Genomic DNA, 20,479 nt, shown 5'->3' with positions numbered 1-20,479 from the left:
GAGGGACCAGTGATCGGTCAGTGAGCTCATCCTCTGTGTATCACTGTACATAGACTGGAGAACGAGGGACCAGTGATAGGTCAGTGAGCTCATCCTCTGTGTATCACTGTACATAGACTGGAGAACGAGGGACCAGTGATCGGTCAGTGAGCTCATCCTGTGTGTACCACTGTACATAGACTGGAGAACGAGGGACCAGTGATCGGTCAGTGAGCTCATCCTGTGTGTACCACTGTACATAGACTGGAGAACGAGGGACCAGTGATCGGTCAGTGAGCTCATCCTCTGTGTATCACTGTACATAGACTGGAGAACGAGGGACCAGTGATCGGTCAGTGAGCTCATCCTGTGTGTATCACTGTACATAGACTGGAGAACAAGGGACCGCTCAGTGAGCTCATCCTGTGTGTACCACTGTACATAGACTGGAGAATGAGGGACCAGTGACCGGTCAGTGAGCTCATCCTGTGTGTACCACTGTACATAGACTGGAGAATGAGGGACCAGTGACCGGTCAGTGAGCTCATCCTCTGTGTACCACTGTACATAGACTGGAGAACGAGGGACCAGTGATCGGTCAGTGAGCTCATCCTCTGTGTATCACTGTAACATAGTAACATAGTAACATAGTTAGTAAGGCCGAAAAAAGACATTTGTCCATCCAGTTCAGCCTATATTCCATCATAATAAATACCCAGATCTACGTCCTTCTACAGAACCTAATAATTGTATGATACAATATTGTTCTGCTCCAGGAAGACATCCAGGCCTCTCTTGAACCCCTCGACTGAGTTCGCCATCACCACCTCCTCAGGCAAGCAATTCCAGATTCTCACTGCCCTAACAGTAAAGAATCCTCTTCTATGTTGGTGGAAAAACCTTCTCTCCTCCAGACGCAAAGAATGCCCCCTTGTGCCCGTCACCTTCCTTGGTATAAACAGATCCTCAGCGAGATATTTGTATTGTCCCCTTATATACTTATACATGGTTATTAGATCGCCCCTCAGTCGTCTTTTTTCTAGACTAAATAATCCTAATTTCGCTAATCTATCTGGGTATTGTAGTTCTCCCATCCCCTTTATTAATTTTGTTGCCATCCTTTGTACTCTCTCTAGTTCCATTATATCCTTCCTGAGCACCGGTGCCCAAAACTGGACACAGTACTCCATGTGCGGTCTAACTAGGGATTTGTACAGAGGCAGTATAATGCTCTCATCATGTGTATCCAGACCTCTTTTAATGCACCCCATGATCCTGTTTGCCTTGGCAGCTGCTGCCTGGCACTGGCTGCTCCAGGTAAGTTTATCATTAACTAGGATCCCCAAGTCCTTCTCCCTGTCAGATTTACCCAGTGGTTTCCCGTTCAGTGTGTAATGGTGATATTGATTCCCTCTTCCCATGTGTATAACCTTACATTTATCATTGTTAAACCTCATCTGCCACCTTTCAGCCCAAGTTTCCAACTTATCCAGATCCATCTGTAGCAGAATACTATCTTCTCTTGTATTAACTGCTTTACATAGTTTTGTATCATCTGCAAATATCGATATTTTACTGTGTAAACCTTCTACCAGATCATTAATGAATATGTTGAAGAGAACAGGTCCCAATACTGACCCCTGCGGTACCCCACTGGTCACAGCGACCCAGTTAGAGACTATACCATTTATAACCACCCTCTGCTTTCTATCACTAAGCCAGTTACTAACCCATTTACACACATTTTCCCCCAGACCAAGCATTCTCATTTTGTGTACCAACCTCTTGTGCGGCACGGTATCAAACGCTTTGGAAAAATCGAGATATACCACGTCCAATGACTCACCGTGGTCCAGCCTATAGCTTACCTCTTCATAAAAACTGATTAGATTGGTTTGACAGGAGCGATTTCTCATAAACCCATGCTGATATGGAGTTAAACAGTTATTCTCATTGAGATAATCCAGAATAACATCCCTCAGAAACCCTTCAAATATTTTACCAACAATAGAGGTTAGACTTACTGGCCTATAATTTCCAGGTTCACTTTTAGAGCCCTTTTTGAATATTGGCACCACATTTGCTATGCGCCAATCCTGCGGAACAGACCCTGTCGCTATAGAGTCACTAAAAATAAGAAATAATGGTTTATCTATTACATTACTTAGTTCTCTTAGTACTCGTGGGTGTATGCCATCCGGACCCGGAGATTTATCTATTTTAATCTTATTTAGCCGGTTTCGCACCTCTTCTTGGGTTAGATTGGTGACCCTTAATATAGGGTTTTCATTGTTTCTTGGGATTTCACCTAGCATTTCATTTTCCACCGTGAATACCGTGGAGAAGAAGGTGTTTAATATGTTAGCTTTTTCCTCGTCATCTACAACCATTCTTTCCTCACTATTTTTTAAGGGGCCTACATTTTCAGTTTTTATTCTTTTACTATTGATATAGTTGAAGAACAGTTTGGGATTAGTTTTACTCTCCTTAGCAATGTGCTTCTCTGTTTCCTTTTTGGCAGCTTTAATTAGTTTTTTAGATAAAGTATTTTTCTCCCTATAGTTTTTTAGAGCTTCAATGGTGCCATCCTGCTTTAGTAGTGCAAATGCTTTCTTTTTACTGTTAATTGCCTGTCTTACTTCTTTGTTTAGCCACATTGGGTTTTTCCTATTTCTAGTCCTTTTATTCCCACAAGGTATAAACCGCTTACACTGCCTATTTAGGATGTTCTTAAACATTTCCCATTTATTATCTGTATTCTCATTTCTGAGGATATTGTCCCAGTCTACCAGATTAAGGGCATCTCTAAGCTGTTCAAACTTTGCCTTCCTAAAGTTCAATGTTTTTGTGACTCCCTGACAAGTCCCCCTAGTGAAAGACAGGTGAAACTGCACAATATTGTGGTCGCTATTTCCTAGATGCCCAACCACCTGCAGATTTGTTATTCTGTCAGGTCTATTAGATAGTATTAGGTCTAAATAGTACATAGACTGGAGAACAAGGGACCGGTCAGTGAGCTCATCCTGTGTGTACCACTGTACATAGACTGGAGAATGAGGGACCAGTGATCGGTCAGTGAGCTCATCCTGTGTGTACCACTGTACATAGACTGGAGAATGAGGGACCAGTGATCGGTCAGTGAGCTCATCCTGTGTGTACCACTGTACATAGACTGGAGAATGAGGGACCAGTGATCGGTCAGTGAGCTCATCCTGTGTGTACCACTGTACATAGACTGGAGAATGAGGGACCAGTGACCGGTCAGTGAGCTCATCCTCTATGTATCACTGTACATAGACTGCATATACTATTGCAAAAAATTAATGCATTTAAGTAAAAACAAATTTTTAATTTTTTGAGTGCATATGTCCAGCGTTATTCAGCATGAAATATGTGGATTGGGACCCCCGAATCATTCAGCTCTGCGGCCGCATGTCATGAGGTGCAGGAAATCCCTGGAGGGTTGGACATGACCGACCACTAGAGGGCAGCGCCCCGTTCTCGAGGTTTTCCACCATTGATCATGCGATCGTCGCTTACAGAGGGTCAGAATCCTCTTCTTCCTCGCAGTAACCCATGTGAGTATTCGGGGCTGTTACGTGGACATTGAGGTTGTTGCTCCTCCCGGATGTAGGATTTATTCTTCTGTGGCTGCGGCCGATCCATCGGGTAATCCGTCTGTTTCACATGTCATAAGAACTCTTCATGGAAGTCTGGATTGTGCCGTTCCTGTGTTATTCCTGGTGGAAATATAGATGATGAATTTGTCAACTGGGTGTTACCCTTCACTAGCAGAAGGGTTGGGGGGAGGAGGGGTCCTGCTTTGTGACTGTCAGCAGCGGTCGTGTTTGATTGTGCGGAGCTCCCCGGAGATCCGCCCAGAGATGTAATACTGACGGCCATCTCTGCAGTGGTCACTAGATGGCGCTGTTATACCACTGCTGTCTATCGCTAGGTCTGATGTACGCAGCTCCACCACAAGTTTATCATGTGCCGCCCCCCTAACCCCTCAACACCCGAACTCCTGCTCCGGTTCACATCGCTATTTGCAGTTTGTTGCACAAAAAATGCGCATTGTGCCCTAACTGTTAGACAATACAAAGGGTTAATTTAAGGGCCCACCCATAAATTAATATAACATTGTATTTGAAAGGAAGACCCCCTAATCCTCAGCTTATTTCTGGGGTCCTGAAGGTCTGTTGCCGCTTTTTGTGTTTGAGGAGGGCGCCATCAGTCATTTCAGTATCTGAGCTGGCCGGCCTAGCAGTTAGCAGTCTGGCAGCTCCCCGTCATTAGGCCGGCCTGGCGGTTAGCAGTCGTCAGCTCCCCGTCATTGGGCCGGCCTAGCGGTTAGCAGTCGTCAGCTCCCCGTCATTGGGCCGGCCTAGCGGTTAGCAGTCGTCAGCTCCCCGTCATCGGGCCGGCATGGCGGTTAGCAGTCGTCAGCTCCCCGTCATTGGGCCGGCCTAGCGGTTAGCAGTCGTCGGCTCCCCATCATTGGGCCGGCCTAGCGGTTAGCAGTCGTCAGCTCCCCGTCATTGGGCCAGCCTAGCGGTTAGCAGTCGTCAGCTCCCCGTCATTGGGCCGGCCTAGCGGTTAGCAGTCGTCAGCTCCCCGTCATCGGGCCGGCATGGCGGTTAACAGTCGTCAGCTCCCCGTCATTGGGCCGGCCTAGCGGTTAGCAGTCGTCGGCTCCCCATCATTGGGCCGGCCTGGCGGTTAGCAGTCGTCGGCTCCCCATCATTGGGCCGGCCTGGCGGTTAGCAGTCGTCAGCTCCCCGTCATTGGGCCAGCCTAGCGGTTAGCAGTCGTCAGCTCCCCGTCATTGGGCCGGCCTAGCGGTTAGCAGTCGTCAGCTCCCCGTCATTGGGCCGGCCTAGCGGTTAGCAGTCGTCGGCTCCCCATCATTGGGCCAGCCTAGCGGTTAGCAGTCGTCGGCTCCCCGTCATTGGGCCGGCCTAGCGGTTAGCAGTCGTCAGCTCCCCGTCATTGGGCCGGCCTAGCGGTTAGCAGTCGTCAGCTCCCCGTCATTGGGCCGGCCTAGCGGTTAGCAGTCGGGCAGCTCCCATCACAAACTGCACAGATCACACGCTGACACTCGAAATTAGAAAGGCCTAATGAGACCCAGGACAGAAGCGGACCCCCTGCTTGTTGTCTCATGTTTGCGGCCACCAGCAAATATCAACTGGTCTGGAAGGGGTTAACTAGAAAGCTGGCCATTGATTATGGTGCCACCTGGTGGCTGCTTGAGGAAGGGCACGTGCTGAAATCCTGCAGGGACGACTCATTATCAGGCTGCAGACTAAAAAAATAATGTGAAAATGAGAAAATTCTGCCACATTTAAGAATTAGATTAGAATTATAGCGCGGCGGCCGCATCTCTCGGCTCCTGGTGCAGCTTACGAGGGTCCGGCCCTGAAGTCTGTCTTATTAGATCTGTGTATTCCCCAATAACCATCTTGGAAAAAACTTTTATAACTCTTTAGTGTGGTTTATTCATTGTGCCTTTCCTCTGTTTCTCCTCCTGGAAATGTAGAAATAATAATTGGGCGTTACCAGATTGGGGGGTCCACATTCTCCAATCAGTGCGGACGCTGACAGAACTGAAGGGACAATCAACATGCTGGTTTCTGACTAGAGGTGTCCCAGAGTTGGTACAATCCTGGACAGACATGGGGTGGGGGGGCCACATTCTCTACCTCCTGGGGCCCGTGATTGATAGTTGTGCTTGATCACTTTCCTGTACACCCGGACTGTGGACTCGGTAAGCCAAACCTGCGACTCGATTTCCCTGACTCCCGACTCCACAGCACAGGTCACTACTGGCATGGACGTAAAGTGCAGCACAGATTCATCTCCACTAAGAGCTGAGATCAGGGACAGAACAGACATGTGTCCCTCAATGCCAGGCGGGCCCCGCGCCCAGCATCGTACTTTCAACTGTATGAGCATTCTGGACTTTGTGGGGCCATTACACTGTATGGAGGGCTGTTTGTGGGGCCATTACACTGTATGGAGGGCTGTTTGTGGCCATTATACTATATGGAGGGCTGTGTGGGGCCATTACACTGTATGGAGGTCTGTGTGAGGCTATTACACTGTATGGAGGGCTGTGTGGGGCCATTACACTGTATGGGGGGCTGTGTGGGGCCTGTTATACTGTATGGAGGGCTGTGTGGGGCCATTACACTGTATGGAGGGTTGTTTGGGGCCACTATACTGTATGGAGGGCTGTGTGGGGCCATTACACTGTATGGAGGGATGTGTGGGGCCATTACTGTATAGAGAGCTGTGTGGGACCATTATACTGTATGGAGGGTTGTGTGGGGCCATTACACTGTATGGAGGGTTGTGTGGGGCCATTACACTGTATGGAGGGCTGTTTGTGGCCATTATACTATATGGAGGGCTGTGTGAGGCTATTACACTGTATGGAGGGCTGTGTGGGGCCATTACACTGTATGGGGGGCTGTGTGGGGCCTGTTATACTGTATGGAGGGCTGTGTGGGGCCATTACACTGTATGGAGGGTTGTTTGGGGCCACTATACTGTATGGAGGGCTGTGTGGGGCCATTACACTGTATGGAGGGATGTGTGGGGCCATTACTGTATAGAGCTGTGTGGGGCCATTACACTGTATGGAGGGTTGTGTGGGGCCATTACACTGTATGGAGGGTTGTGTGGGGCCATTACACTGTATGGAGGGCTGTGTGGGGCCATTACACTGTATGGAGGGTTGTTTGGGGCCATTACACTGTATGGAGGGTTGTTTGGGGCCATTATACTGTATGGAGGGCTGTGTGGGGCCATTACAATGTATGGAGGGTTGTTTGGGGCCATTACACTGTATGGAGGGCTGTGTGGGGCCATTACACTGTATGGAGGGTTGTTTGGGGCCATTATACTGTATGGAGGGCTGTGTGGGGCCATTACACTGTATGGAGGGATGTGTGGGGCCATTACTGTATAGAGAGCTGTGTGGGACCATTATACTGTATGGAGGGTTGTGTGGGGTCATTACACTGTATGGAAGGCTGTGTGGGGCCATTACACTGTATGGAGGGTTGTGTGGGGCCATTACACTGTATGGAGGGTTGTGTGGGGCCATTACACTGTATGGAGGGCTGTGTGGGGCCATTATACTGTATGGAGGGCTGTGTGGGGCCATTATACTGTATGGAGGGCTGTGTGGGGATTACAGTAGGGTCATCATACTGTGAATGTGAATGAATTCACAGTGGGGGTATTATACTTTGTTTTGGGGTCACTTTTTCCCCCCATCATACTTTATTACTTGTATTATTCAAGGTTTTTTATCCTTTGTTGTTAGATATTTATATTAGGTCATCTTTACTGCTGTTGTTTAACAGATTATATTATTCCAATATTTTATTCTAAGATCTGTTCATCGTACTTTGTGTCTGGGCCGCTCCCTTTATATTCATTTTTCTATTTGATGATGAGGAAAAACTTTCTCACGTGTAGACATTTCTTTAATATCCAGGTTGGCTGGAAGTTTGTAATTTTGTGCCTCTGCGTATGTGAATGTGACGCCGCTGCATATGGATGTGGGTGGGCAGGCGCAGATGCTTGGTCACGGCTATGCCCTCTAACCCCCCCCCCCCCCCCCCCCCGCAGATCCTGGGTCACGCCTCTACCCCCCGCGCAGATTCTTGGCCGCTTCTTGGCCCTCCATCCCCCCAGCAGATCTTTGGTCGCGTCTCGTCATCGTCACTGACTGTCACATCTGTCCCCGCAGTTATCAGAGGCTCTTACAGACGATTTCCGTGCTGGAGGCGCAGCGCTCGCAGGCCGTGCTAGATATGGAGAGGTTATCGCAGCACCAGAGTGACGCCGTGACCGATCCCATAGGATTTGTGGAAAAACTTCAAGAGAAGGTATGGAGCTGAGTGCCTCGACGCTTCCTACATGAAAATGCTGGCACCTGCCGGGTTAAGTGGAGCAACACTGCAAGCTCAGTGGTGCATCCCCCAAAGACCCGACTTTCCATGTCGTAGTATTATTTATTTTTATTTCGGAGAGAGCTCGGGTCTCAGCTGCTGCCCTACCGAGGCGGTGCGTGACCGGGGCTGCCCTACCGAGGCGGTGCGTGACCGGGGCTGCCCTACCGAGGCGGTGCGTGACCGGGGCTGCCCTACCGAGGCGGTGCGTGACCGGGGCTGCCCTACCGAGGCGGTGCGTGACCGGGGCTGCCCTACCGAGGCGGTGCGTGACCGGGGCTGCCCTACCGAGGCGGTGCGTGACCGGGGCTGCCCTACCGAGGCGGTGCGTGACCGGGGCTGCCCTACCGAGGCGGTGCGTGACCGGGGCTGCCCTACCGAGGCGGTGCGTGACCGGGGCTGCCCTACCGAGGCGGTGCGTGATCGGGGCTGCGCTCTGGCACGGTGCAGCGTTTTCTTGCAGGTCGGGTTTGGGCGCAGATTCTCATATTTGTGGGAGACGATGATGCAATCCCGTGGTTTAATCTACCCGGTGCCCAAATTTCTACTTAGTAATGCAGGTATTTTTTTTTTATATATATAACATTATCCCCTGATAACTTGTAATTGGAGACAACCCCTTTAAGAGCTATAGGTTGAGCCGCACGTTCCTTTTTTTACTGGTTGCTATGGTAATTGATACTGCCGTGGTGATGAGCATGCATGGATACCAGCCGGCTCTGCTGTCGTCTCTGTGTGACCTGACGGCTGATGAGACCCAAGAATTTAGTGTGAGAGTTGTGACTGTGCGTTCTCCGGCCGGCGGTGGTAAGACTACATCTCCCCTTACACTGGTCCGTGTGGGGGCATGCTGGGAGATGTAGTGTCAGCGGCTGGAGACCACGTTTCTATTGTTCTTTTGACTATTAACCCGACCGTGCTTTCAATTACGGGCAGCGGAGGAGATGACGTCCCCATGAGAACACTGCCGGAATATCTGTAGATAAAGATGGAAGTCTCCGCAGGGTAAAGGATGAGAGTCCGGTCACTGCAGAACCCCCAGCGTTCAAGGAAGTGGGGTCCGTGCACTGGCGGCCCTTGTCTGACGACGACTGGCAGCTTCAGCGGGGGAGATCCAACGACTGGCAGCCTTGGGGGTCCCATGTTCTTGTTGAACGACATGGTGGTCTTGCACATGTCCACCACGGTGGTATTTGTACTTGGGTCTGGGGGAGACGGCTGCGAGCTGCCTCTTATGTCCATGAGCCCATAGACCATAGTGTCGCCCTTTAAACAGGAGACGCCGTAACCCTATTACCATGACGGTGTGGAAAAGTGATTGTACCCCTGTGAGATAAGAGCCGGATCTCCAGGACCCCCCGATAATTACCCCATAATAACGAATCGTCCTTTTCTTCAGGTTGACGTTGGGATCCCGCGGCCCCAAAGGATCGTCCAGTTACCAGAGATCTCCTGGGACCAGTACACGACGACGCTGGGAAACTTCGAGCGAGAGTTCAGGAACAGAAAGAGGAACTCGCGGAGGGTGAAGCTCATCTTTGATAAAGGTCGGTGCCCCCCAAAGTTAGGAGGGACGTACCGGGAAATCGCTCAACTAGCAGCTCCCTGAGCCCGACATCAGTCACACTCGGATAGAAAAGAAAAAAAAAACTAAGAAGTAAAAATCTTCTGTCCCTGACAAGCCGGCGTTTGTTGTTGCAGTCGGGTTACACAGCAGTCCTCAGCGAGCGAGCGACCAGGACGGAGAATCCACATCGTACTCGGTGCTGCCCCAGAGCGACAGTCGGGAGAGCTCCGCCAGCAGCGTCCAGGTGATCGGGGGCGGTGTACGCGCCAGGGGTGGACGTAGTGATTTATGGGGTGGATCTTTTGGCAGAATATTTGTAGAGTAATAAGATCGTCGCCTGTTTCTCCCATTTAGTATCAGGGATATTCTGGTCCATTGCAGATGCTGTAGTTCTGCAGATCGGCCACTAGATGTCAGCAGAGCAGGCTCCGGTCTGTCGCCCTTTACCACTATGTTCCCATCGCAGACCAGCTCTTAAAGGGATAGTCCTGCTCCGCTCACTGCCGCTGCCATAGATTAGCGGGACAGGTGACATGGCGTCTTCTGATAACTGCCTGGTCACCTGTACGGAGTAACTATAACGTTTGGGGGTCGACTCCTGAGAGCCCCGGGCAAACGGCTGATTTTGTAGAGGAAAATTCAGATGTCATTCAGGTGCATGGCCGTCCTTGTATTCTAACAAGGTCCAGCGCTCATCTGCGGCACCAGCGTGGTGGTGAGGGTCCCAAGCTCGTTCTGCCCCATAATGGTGTCTCTACAAACCGGAATTATTTGGCAGCCTGTTAACCCCTTACCATTCTGCTCTTTTCAGATAAGAGGTCGGTTGTGCATGGACTCCAAACCTGGGACCTTTAATCAGCTGTGGACTATAGAGGAGCAGGTAACACGGGGGGAAGGGAGACCCTCATAGCACGTGAGGAATGCTGGGAGATCTCCACTCTGAAATCTGCAGAATTGTGATTGCAGCTCTGGAGCACAACACCGACGCGTTTTTATTAGAGGGTGGGTTTATATTTATTTTTGCCCCAATCACTGTTGGACCCGTCCGAGCTCGAGGGGGTCCACATCGCGGTTTTCCTAAGCAGCGGGGGGCACGAGGCCGATTTTCCGCCAGACGTCTCGCTTACTCACATTTTGCTTGTTTAGAAAAAACTGGAGCAGCTTCTCCTCAAATTTCCACCAGAAGAGATTGAGTCAAAGAGGTGGCAGAAGATTGCGGATGAGTTGGGAAACCGCACGGCCAAGCAGGTGAGTGCCGGACGGGGTCCGATCTGCATCATGGCCGCCGTGCCGGGGTATAAAGGGGTATGATGACTTTATAAAAGATGTGTCCTCAGCGGGGAGCGACGAGGATGAAGAGCATCGCTGCTCCCGGCCACAGATCCCTGCGGAGGCCGGAGCGCTGCTCTGAAGGAATCGCTGCACCTTCATCCTCAGACCACGACCATCGTACTCGGAGATCGGGAGCCATTAGCTCGTTTATGGCGACTCGCGAGGATCAAGCAAACGGAAATTGTTACAAATTTTGCCAGAAATCTGGAGCTGCGCTCAGCGCTGTAGGTGGAGGAATTGGCGCATTTTACTCCAATGACTTTTTTCTTTCTCCGTATCTTGTGGCTTCTGCAGAACTGAACATTTTTGTGTAAATTTTTGATTTACGGTATTTTTGCCGGTGTAACATTCGTGGCTTTGCGTGTGCGACCTCTGATTTGTCCTCCGCTGTTTTCCTGCGTTCATAGGTCGCCAGCCGAGTGCAGAAGTATTTTATAAAATTGACCAAAGCCGGAATCCCAGTGCCAGGGCGGACCCCGAACCTTTACATGTATTCTAAGAAGGTGAGCGCAGCCTTTACTATCGTGTATCCTGAGTGGACTGGTTTTGTTACACTTTGAGGAATGTCGCTCATATACGGGACAATATATAAAGCCTGGCATCCAGCTGGACAGGACATGGCGGAGACGTTTTGTGAAGTATCACGATCAACTCTCCTGCTGTTTACAATATCAATAAAAACACTCCAGGCTTTAAGCTGCTGTCCTTTTCAGTTGGATGCCAGCGTAGCACTACTGTCCTTTTGGTTGGATGACAGTTAAGTGATACTGTTCTTTTCAGCTGGATGCCGACGTGGCGCCACTGTCCTTTTCAGCTGGATGCCAGCGTGGCGCCACAGTCCTTTTCAGCTGGATGACGGCGTAGCGCCACTGTCCTTTTCAGCTGGATGCCGGCATCTTGTTGCTTTCCCCGTTGTTTCAGTAATTTTGGAGATGTGTATATGATGCTTTGATGAATAACACCTGGTACTACTACTCCCATTGGCCTTCACATGATTCCTTGTGTTCTGCTCCCAGGCATCAAGCAAGCGGCAGCACGTTCTCAACAAGCATCTGTTTAAACCCTCCACCTTCATGACTTCCCATGAGCCTCCAGTGTTTATGGAAGAGGACGACGACCACTCCAGCTGTCATAACCTCGATGCAGCCGAGGACGACGACATCTCGGTAATGAGGCTTCATGAACCTTTTCCCTGTTCGGTGAATACTTGGCGCAGACTCTGACCTACAACTCCCAGCGTTATGGGGGTATTGGCACATGCTGGGAGTTCTAGTTCCTGGCAGCTGGAGACGGCCTTTGTAGTTTGGTGACTTTGTTCTTCTCTTTCTCAGGATGAGGAATCTATTCCCACTTCTTTCCGGGGACTTGCGGAATATAAAGAACTACTTGAACTTAAGAGATTAAAGAAGCAAAGGCTCCAAGAGATGGAGGCGGCGAGCGGCTTCGTGCAGCACCTCGGCTTCAAGGTGAGAGCCGTCCTGTACTCGGTCCCCGGGCCGCAGTCGTCACACGCTCCTCGTGTTAGTGACGCCGGGCTCCTGAGGCTCGCACGATATCACGCCATGTGCACCTGCAGCCAATCAGCCGCCACTTGGAGCTTCTGCACTCACTTCCTTCAGACGAGCCCCAGATGTCCGGGGAAGTGAGTGCTGCAGCCCATCAGTTCCTCTGATTGTCTGCAGGGCTCATATGGCATCATGCCACGCTAGCCTCGGGAGACTCGGTGCCGACAGCAGAATAGTGAGTGCAGCTCTGGGGTATAATACAGGATGTAACTCCGTATCAGTAATGTAATGTATGTACACACTGACTGCACCAGCAGAATAGTGAGTGCAGCTCTGGAGTATAATACAGGATGTAACTCAGGATCAGTAATGTAATGTATGTACACAGTGACTGCACCAGCAGAATAGTGAGTGCAGCTCTGGAGTATAATACAGGATGTAACTCAGGATCAGTAATGCATGTACACAGTGACTGCACCAGCAGAATAGTGAGTGCAGCTCTGGAGTATAATACAGGATGTAACTCAGGATCAGTAATGCATGTACACAGTGACTGCACCAGCAGAATAGTGAGTGCAGCTCTGGAGTATAATACAGGATGTAACTCAGGATCAGTAATGCATGTACACAGTGACTGCACCAGCAGAATAGTGAGTGCAGCTCTGGGGTATAATACAGGATGTAACTCAGGATCAGTAATGTAATGAGGATCTGTTTATACCAAGGAAGGTGACGGGCACAAGGGGGCATTCTTTGCGTCTGGAGGAGAGAAGGTTTTTCCACCAACATAGAAGAGGATTCTTTACTGTTAGGGCAGTGAGAATCTGGAATTGCTTGCCTGAGGAGGTGGTGATGGCGAACTCAGTCGAGGGGTTCAAGAGAGGCCTGGATGTCTTCCTGGAGCAGAACAATATTGTATCATACAATTATTAGGTTCTGTAGAAGGACGTAGATCTGGGGATTTATTATGATGGAATATAGGCTGAACTGGATGGACAAATGTCTTTTTTCGGCCTTACTAACTATGTTACTATGTTACTATGTAATGTATGTACACAGTGACAGCACCAGCAGAATAGTGAGTGCAGCTCTGGAGTATAATACAGGATGTAACACAGGATCAGTAATGTAATGTATGTACACAGTGACAGCACCAGCAGAATAGTGAGTGCAGCTCTGGGGTATAACACAGGATGTAACTCAGGATCAGTGAAATCCACAATCTCTTCTCCCTTTTCTATTACAGTGTGATAATTGTGGTATTGAACCAATCCAGGGTATTCGGTGGCATTGTCAGGATTGCCCGCTGCAGATGGCTGTGGATTTCTGTGACTCCTGCTCTGACTGGTGAGTGCAGATGGGGGGAGGGGAAGGACTGGTGCAATTTTACATCTGGACCCAGTTGTGTTTCACAATGCGATAATCGGCTGCTGTGTTGCTCCAGTTGCATCCTGATAACTGTATATAGATTAGTGCAAATTCCCTTTGGAAACTTTGTGATTGCCGAATACCTCGGCCACTTCGATGACTTCCCGTGGCGTCCCACTGATACAGGTGGCCACTGTGGGCGGCATTACGTGGTGCACATTGAAACGTAATTGATCGTTGCGCCATGTCCGCCACATCTGGAGTTTTTTACCTTATAGAAAACGGGGCATAAAGGGTTATTCCCAAAAATGCTAAAATGTCTAAGGGCAGCAGTCCCCTTCCTCCGCCCGCCCCATGGACTATGAGCGGAGCAGAGGTCGGGTAGGCGAAGCATCGGCTCCATTCAATATGGGGCTCTGACCCCCAAGATCACGGAGTATTTCCGCCAGCCCACGTGTACGGGGTGACATGGAGGAACCGTCACTGTAAGTTACTTTTTTCTTAATCAATAATACATGTGAAAATAAAGCTTGTTAACGCGTCTGAGTACAGAACTCTGCTGCTTCCTCCTCCTGGACTGATCCTTTATTCTGGAAACTCTCAGTTCCCGGCTAAGTTCTGTCATCTGTGAATCCAGCGCTTCCCGCTACTCAGATGTTTTACTAAGTTTTTGTTTTTATCTGTAATATTGACTTTGGGAAAAAAATTAAAACAATGTTTTCCTTTAACATTTTGGGAAAACGGATTTGCACGAGATTCTGGTTTATAAATAAACTTAAAATTATGCCATCAATGTCCATTCGCATCTTCCATGAGGTCAGGGCCCCTTCTTGTGCCATTGGGGTCGGTCCGAGGGCCACACACATGTTCCTGTGCGCCCATTTAAATGAATAGCAGGAGCTGTGCACACGTGGCCTCATCCAGTCCTGGCACCTCCACCGGGCCTCGTTACATGGATGTGTGTAAATACGTGGCATCATCCAGTCCTGGCACCTCGACCGGGCCTCGTTACATGGACGTGTGACCCTGTGGGGTGAATACGTGGCCTCATCCAGTCCTGGCACCTTCACCGGGCCTCGTTACATGGATGTGTGTAAATACGTGGCATCATCCAGTCCTCGCACCTCGACCGGGCCTCGTTACATGGACGTGTGACCCTGTGGGGTGAATACGTGGCCTCATCCAGTCCTGGCACCTTCACCGGGCCTCGTTACATGGATGTGTGTAAATACGTGGCATCATCCAGTCCTCGCACCTCGACCGGGCCTCGTTACATGGACGTGTGACCCTGTGGTGTGAATACGTGGCCTCATCCAGTCCTGGCCTCGTTACATGGACGTGTGTCCCCGTGGTGTGAATACGTGGCCTCATCCAGTCCTGGCACCTCGACCCGGCCTTGTTACATGGACGTGTGTCCCTCTGGTGTGAATACGTGGCCTCCCCCAGTCCTGGCACCTCCACCGGGCCTCGTTACATGGACGTGTGACCCCGTGGTGTGAATACTTGGCCTCATCCAGTCCTGGCCACGTTACATGGACGTGTGTCCCCGTGGTGTGAATACGTGGCCTCCCCCAGTCCTGGCACCTCGACCGGGCCTCGTGACATGGACGTGTGTCCCTGTGGTGTGAATACGTGGCCTCCCCCAGTCCTGGCACCTCGACCGGGCCTCGTGACATGGACGTGTGTCCCCGTGGTGTGAATACGTGGCCTCCCCCAGTCCTGGCACCTCGACCGGGCCTCGTGACATGGACGTGTGTCCCTGTGGTGTGAATACGTGGCCTCATCCAGTCCTGGCACCTCAGCCAAGCCTTGTTACATGGACATGTGTCCCTGTGGTGTGAATACGTGGCCTCCTCCAGTCCTGGCACCTCGACCGGGCCTCGTTACATGGACGTGTGTCCCTGTGGTGTGAATACGTGGCCTCATCCAGTCCTGGCCTCGTTACATGGACGTGTGAATAAGTTGCCTCCTCCAGTCCTGGCACCTCCACTGGGCCTCGTTACATGGACGTGTGTCCCCGTGCTGTGAACTTGTGGCCTAGATTGCACAGCAATGCCCTTACGGGGGCAACCCAAGTGTCCGGCAGTACGGCAGTTTCCAGTGAGGCCTCTGGTGGTCTGCACATTGGTGGTCCGCACATTGGTGGACACTCAGCTTTTGCAGATACGGATAGAATATTTTATTATGGAAATCAATGACTTTTGTTTTGTTTTTTTCCCCTTAGTTTATTTGAAACACAAAGTCACAAGGAGGACCATCACCTGGAGCCGGTGTATAAAGCGGAGACATTCCTGGACCGCGATTACTGCATGCCGCACAGCACCAGTTACAATTACCTGGACCCAAACTATTTTCCAGCAAACAGATGACGTGATCCGGCCAAAAATCTCCTCAGCTCGGTAATGGCGACGGGTCGCGGAGCAGAAGTTACCGCTCTCTGAACGGCTGCTCTCACCGCATGATACCTGCGTGGAAATCCAGCTCCATCCACCGACCTCAGCAGAACATTCCACGGGCGCATAGTGACCTCCCCGGGGACCCTGCCCCCTGCTGGCCACAACACAGAATCACACTGCACGTTACGGACTCGGACTTTTTTTTTTTCCCCCAAAGGCTTCCGAAGAAGAAAAAAAAATGGTCAAAATGTGAACTATTTATATTAAACCAGTTTACTAGCTTGCAGTTTTGTGAAATATTTTTTTTAAATTCCTTTTTTTTTTTGCACAGAAACTGACATTTTGAGAAGGTTTTAACCAATCACAGTGTTCGCTAAGAAGACGCTACTGTTAATAAGTTGACTTTGACCCCTCGGACCCCCGTATGGATTAATTCCAGTCTCCGCTTCACTTTGAGCTGCTTTGATGTGGAAGATGAGGACCTACAATCGGGCACTACAGATTGGGGACTGCGGCTGCTTCTGTAACCAGCTGGTGTCTGTGCGTTTGTCCGTGTGCGTGCGTGAGTGAATGTCAAAGGAAATTTTCACTCAGATCTATTTTTTAAATGTAATGTTCAGATGATCATGTGACGTGTACAAAATATAGTGAAAAAAGTGCCACTCGTAGTTACTGTGTAAAGTCTAACACTTTCTTAGGTCCTTCCTAGAAAACAAAAAAAAAATACACAGCCGTCTGCCTCGACCTTCAATGCTGTCCACCCAAGGACAGGGGAAAAAAACATTAAAAAAAAAAACACCCGCCTATTGTAAATCCTTTATGTATTGTCTTTTTTTTTTTTTTCCTCTTTTTGTAGTCGCACAAAATCCATAAAAGATTGTATTTTTTATTAATATTTAAGCAAGTTGTTACATAGATCTATATGGAGGAGCTTCATCCGCTACGGACCCTTATAGACGGCGTCCTATAGACTCATGGACTACGGATCTGTGATAAACTCTCCGGCAGGGACAGTAGACATTTTGTATTTTTTTTTCTTCCCCCTTCTGTGTAAATCATGTTCTTAACTCAAATGTCAGGAGGACTGTAAAAAAAAAAAATAAAATAAACTGTGTGGGTACTATATGTTTGTACAGAAAGTTGTCATTTTTAGGGTCTCGCCCGAAACCAATGGAGGAAAACAAAAAATAAAGCAAAAGTCAACGGCTGAAGCCCCGGCTGCAAAAAATTCTTACCACACAGCATTTACATTTTATTTCATGTTTAGACATTTTTGATTTATTTTTCTAACAATCGTCGTGGTTTTCGGTCTCTTGGCTTTAGTCATGCGAGGAGATAATAAATTCACTGCGAGAGCGATGATATCACCAAGAAAACTATAAAGTGAATGGAAACTTCCCGGCCGGAAGCGGCGTACAAATACGTTATAAAAGAGAGCGGCGGTGCGGACCCGACAGCGTCTTGGATCCCATCCAGCGAAGGATTTAGTCACATGAAAAGCGCCATGGAATAAATGGCGCTATAATAATAACAATTCAGATTTGCAGCAGGACCGTCGGTCGGTAAAACATGGGATATAATACGATGGCGGCATCAGCTGATCACTAGGACCTCCGCCGATCCCAAGAAGCGCTGATCTGGGCGTTCGCAATCTGCTCGGACCGACCTGAACGTGACGGCCTCATAGGCATGAAGCTGAGCATGCGGGTGTTGTACGGAAGCTAAAAAACGAAGACAAGCAATGGCGGCTTTAATGCCAGCAACTATATACTTGTAAGCAGCAGAGAACTCTTACAAAACTACAACTTCCATCATGTCTGTGGCTATCAGGGCATTCTGGGAGTTGTAGTCTTATAGAGGCTTTAACTCCCTGGCTTGAGTCCTACCGATATCCCAGTAGGGTAGAACCCCAGAAAGTGGTGCCGATCCGCGGACAGCGGTGTCTGGAGGAGCGATTGCCCACTGCCTGCGCTTCAGCGGAGCTTTGTGTTCCTCGGTCTCTGCTTTCGCCGCAGATCTGGATCACGTTGCAGGAAGACGTCTCATCCGATCCACACTTAAGTAGGGGATGTGTAAAACTAACTGAAGACGTCAGCGGGACACCGGCAGCTTCTGCCAATCACTGCATTAATTAATAGGAATCGGTTCGCTCCCCCATCATCCTCAGCCTGGAATCCTCGCTGGAGTGTTCCCTCCATTCCAGGAACCACTTAGGCCGGCTTCATGCAGGGACACGGAGTGCAACTCAGCAATGCACCCGGCTATAAAATCCACCCACGCGGCTCGTGCATTTTACCTTTGTCTCATAGTGCAATTTTTGGGGGAGGGTGTGAGTGAAAATAAACAGGAGAGTGACAAAATATCAAACGGATTGCCCCTATCGAAAAGTGCAAAGAGTTTTCTCAGTAATGTAGGATGCATGGAGTTAGGAAAGAAATGATGCACGGGGCATGAAATTGTGCTGCAACTTATGTACATAAGCCACTTCTTCACTGGTGCACATTTGCACATGGATGCTGCTAAAAAAAAAAAAAAAAAATGGCACATCTTAAAGGGCTCCAACCACCCCCTTAACAAATCTCCATTTTCCATGTAACAGACAGATGCCCTTGTGTGCGCCTCCATGTGACGGGTGTGTAGAATGGACGGTAGGGATCGCCGATCTGTCGCCATAGACTGCATGCACTGGTGGTAAATATACAAGATGGACACGTTGCTGCCAACTCCTGGTCCGTCGCTGGGATCCTCAGAAAATGGCGTCCACTGCTGTGCAGACCTGAAGGAAAACCTGCTCTGGAGACCTCTCCGCATTAATCTAGGAAGAGAAAAGGATTTCTATTAAATCAACGTAATTTGTAATAAAATCAGCCGCAGTGACGTTACACGCCGTCGCCTCCACTAATCCTCGTACCTTCAGATTCACCCACTGGGGGCGTCTGACCCCGTCATGGACACCAGGAATCATTCCACTTAAATTCAGATATTTTGCCCATTTTCTTTTCGCTGAACACTTCGTGAACCGTAGAGGCTATAATCTGCTGTCTGCAGAACGAGTTATCGGAGAATCTGTCAGTGAGCTCGTCCCAGTGAAAGACTTCGTATAACTTGTTATATCTGTATTCTCCTAAGTTCTCAGCTGATTTGTAATCACAGATCACATCAGATGAGCTGAATTTTGTGATCATAAATTGGCTAAAAGGACCTTGGAAAAAGACAGACAAAACCCCAATCAGAAAGAGCTCACTGAAGGATTCTCTGTTTACTGCTACTTGCCGTAGGAAATCACTGATTAATGTGGGCACCAACCCCCCACCGATCTAATATTGATGACTTAAATTTCGTAATCTGTTCTTATTTACCAATCGGAAAACAAAAATCCCGTTCCCCAGATTTCTGATTGTTGCTGCCGTCCGGCTGCGCCATCTTTCTGGCTGATGGACCTGTCTGTGCCGATCATTTCCAGGTCTGCACTGACCTTTTAGGTTATAAAAATATAGTAAAGGATCGCTGATGTTGTGCCTGCGACACTGATGCGTGGTGGCATCTGCCCGGCTCAGTTGTGAGACGTCCAAGGTGAAAATCACAGGACAGCAATCGGCGTCAGATGAGAGGGTGAAATCGCCTTATTCCCATCCGGGTCACCGACGCATTTTAGATCCATAAGATGATATTTACTGATATACAAGAGTTACTCCAGTTTCCGCAATCAATTATTGCAAGATGCAATGCTGATGATCCGCATGGGTCCGATTTTCTTCTATGCACCTGAAGACTTAAATTGAGGAATCTCTGAACTATAGAATAGCGCGCTGTGACTCCCGATCTGGGTGACAGGGGTCATCATTCTAAACGGACCCATAGACTGATATTGGTCCGTGTCGATCTGCACGTCAGAGGTGTCAAACTGCATTCCTTGATGGCTGCAAACAGGTCATGTTTTCAGGATTTCCTTGTACTGCACAGGTGATAATTTAATCACCAACTCATTATTTGTGTAGGTGATTAAATTATCACCTGCGCAGTACAAGGAAATCCTGAAAACATGACCTGTTTGCAGCCATCAAGGAATGCAGTTTGACACCCCTGCTGTACGTGGTCCGCACCCGTATTACACACTCCTCTGTACGAGCCCGTACAGGGCGAGATTAGCTTTTGGGAGTTTTTCTTTCTTTTTAAAGTTACAAGAAGATAAAACTTTAGTATATAGAAGACCGACTCCCTAAAGTTTTACCCTAAAAAGCTAGGTCGGCGTGGGGAAAGATGAGGAGGTTAAAGCCAAAACGTGACCACCAGCCTTCAAACAGTCCTTCGTAAAAACCAAGTCATAGTAACATAGTTAGTAAGGCCGAAAAAAGACATTTGTCCATCCAG

General features: G+C 49.2%; 2 protein-coding genes across 6 annotated transcripts in view; one reads left to right on the top strand and one right to left on the bottom strand.

Moving 5' to 3' along the window:
• The window catches only part of ZZZ3 (zinc finger ZZ-type containing 3), a 36,077-nt gene extending 18,846 nt beyond the window's left edge, over positions 1-17,231 (top strand). For all 4 annotated transcript variants that reach the window (XM_069738308.1, XM_069738309.1, XM_069738310.1 and 1 more), the window contains exons 3-12: positions 7,739-7,877; positions 9,340-9,487; positions 9,642-9,751; positions 10,319-10,387; positions 10,654-10,755; positions 11,247-11,342; positions 11,856-12,005; positions 12,171-12,305; positions 13,591-13,691; positions 15,937-17,231. In XM_069738308.1, the coding sequence (XP_069594409.1) occupies positions 7,739-7,877; positions 9,340-9,487; positions 9,642-9,751; positions 10,319-10,387; positions 10,654-10,755; positions 11,247-11,342; positions 11,856-12,005; positions 12,171-12,305; positions 13,591-13,691; positions 15,937-16,081 (1,195 nt within the window). In that variant the 3' untranslated portion in view covers positions 16,082-17,231. The remainder of the gene's footprint in view (positions 1-7,738; positions 7,878-9,339; positions 9,488-9,641; positions 9,752-10,318; positions 10,388-10,653; positions 10,756-11,246; positions 11,343-11,855; positions 12,006-12,170; positions 12,306-13,590; positions 13,692-15,936) is intronic.
• Positions 17,232-17,347: 116 nt separating this feature from the next.
• The window catches only part of AK5 (adenylate kinase 5), a 161,435-nt gene continuing 158,303 nt past the window's right edge, over positions 17,348-20,479 (bottom strand). For both annotated transcript variants that reach the window (XM_069738313.1, XM_069738312.1), the window contains one exon: positions 17,348-18,923. In XM_069738313.1, the coding sequence (XP_069594414.1) occupies positions 18,855-18,923 (69 nt within the window). In that variant the 3' untranslated portion in view covers positions 17,348-18,854. The remainder of the gene's footprint in view (positions 18,924-20,479) is intronic.

This window comes from Ranitomeya imitator, chromosome 8 (assembly GCF_032444005.1).
Source record: "Ranitomeya imitator isolate aRanImi1 chromosome 8, aRanImi1.pri, whole genome shotgun sequence".
Classification (NCBI taxonomy): domain Eukaryota; kingdom Metazoa; phylum Chordata; class Amphibia; order Anura; family Dendrobatidae; genus Ranitomeya; species Ranitomeya imitator.
Note: the sequence above shows the minus strand (reverse complement) of the source record. Positions and strands in the feature narration are given on the sequence as shown.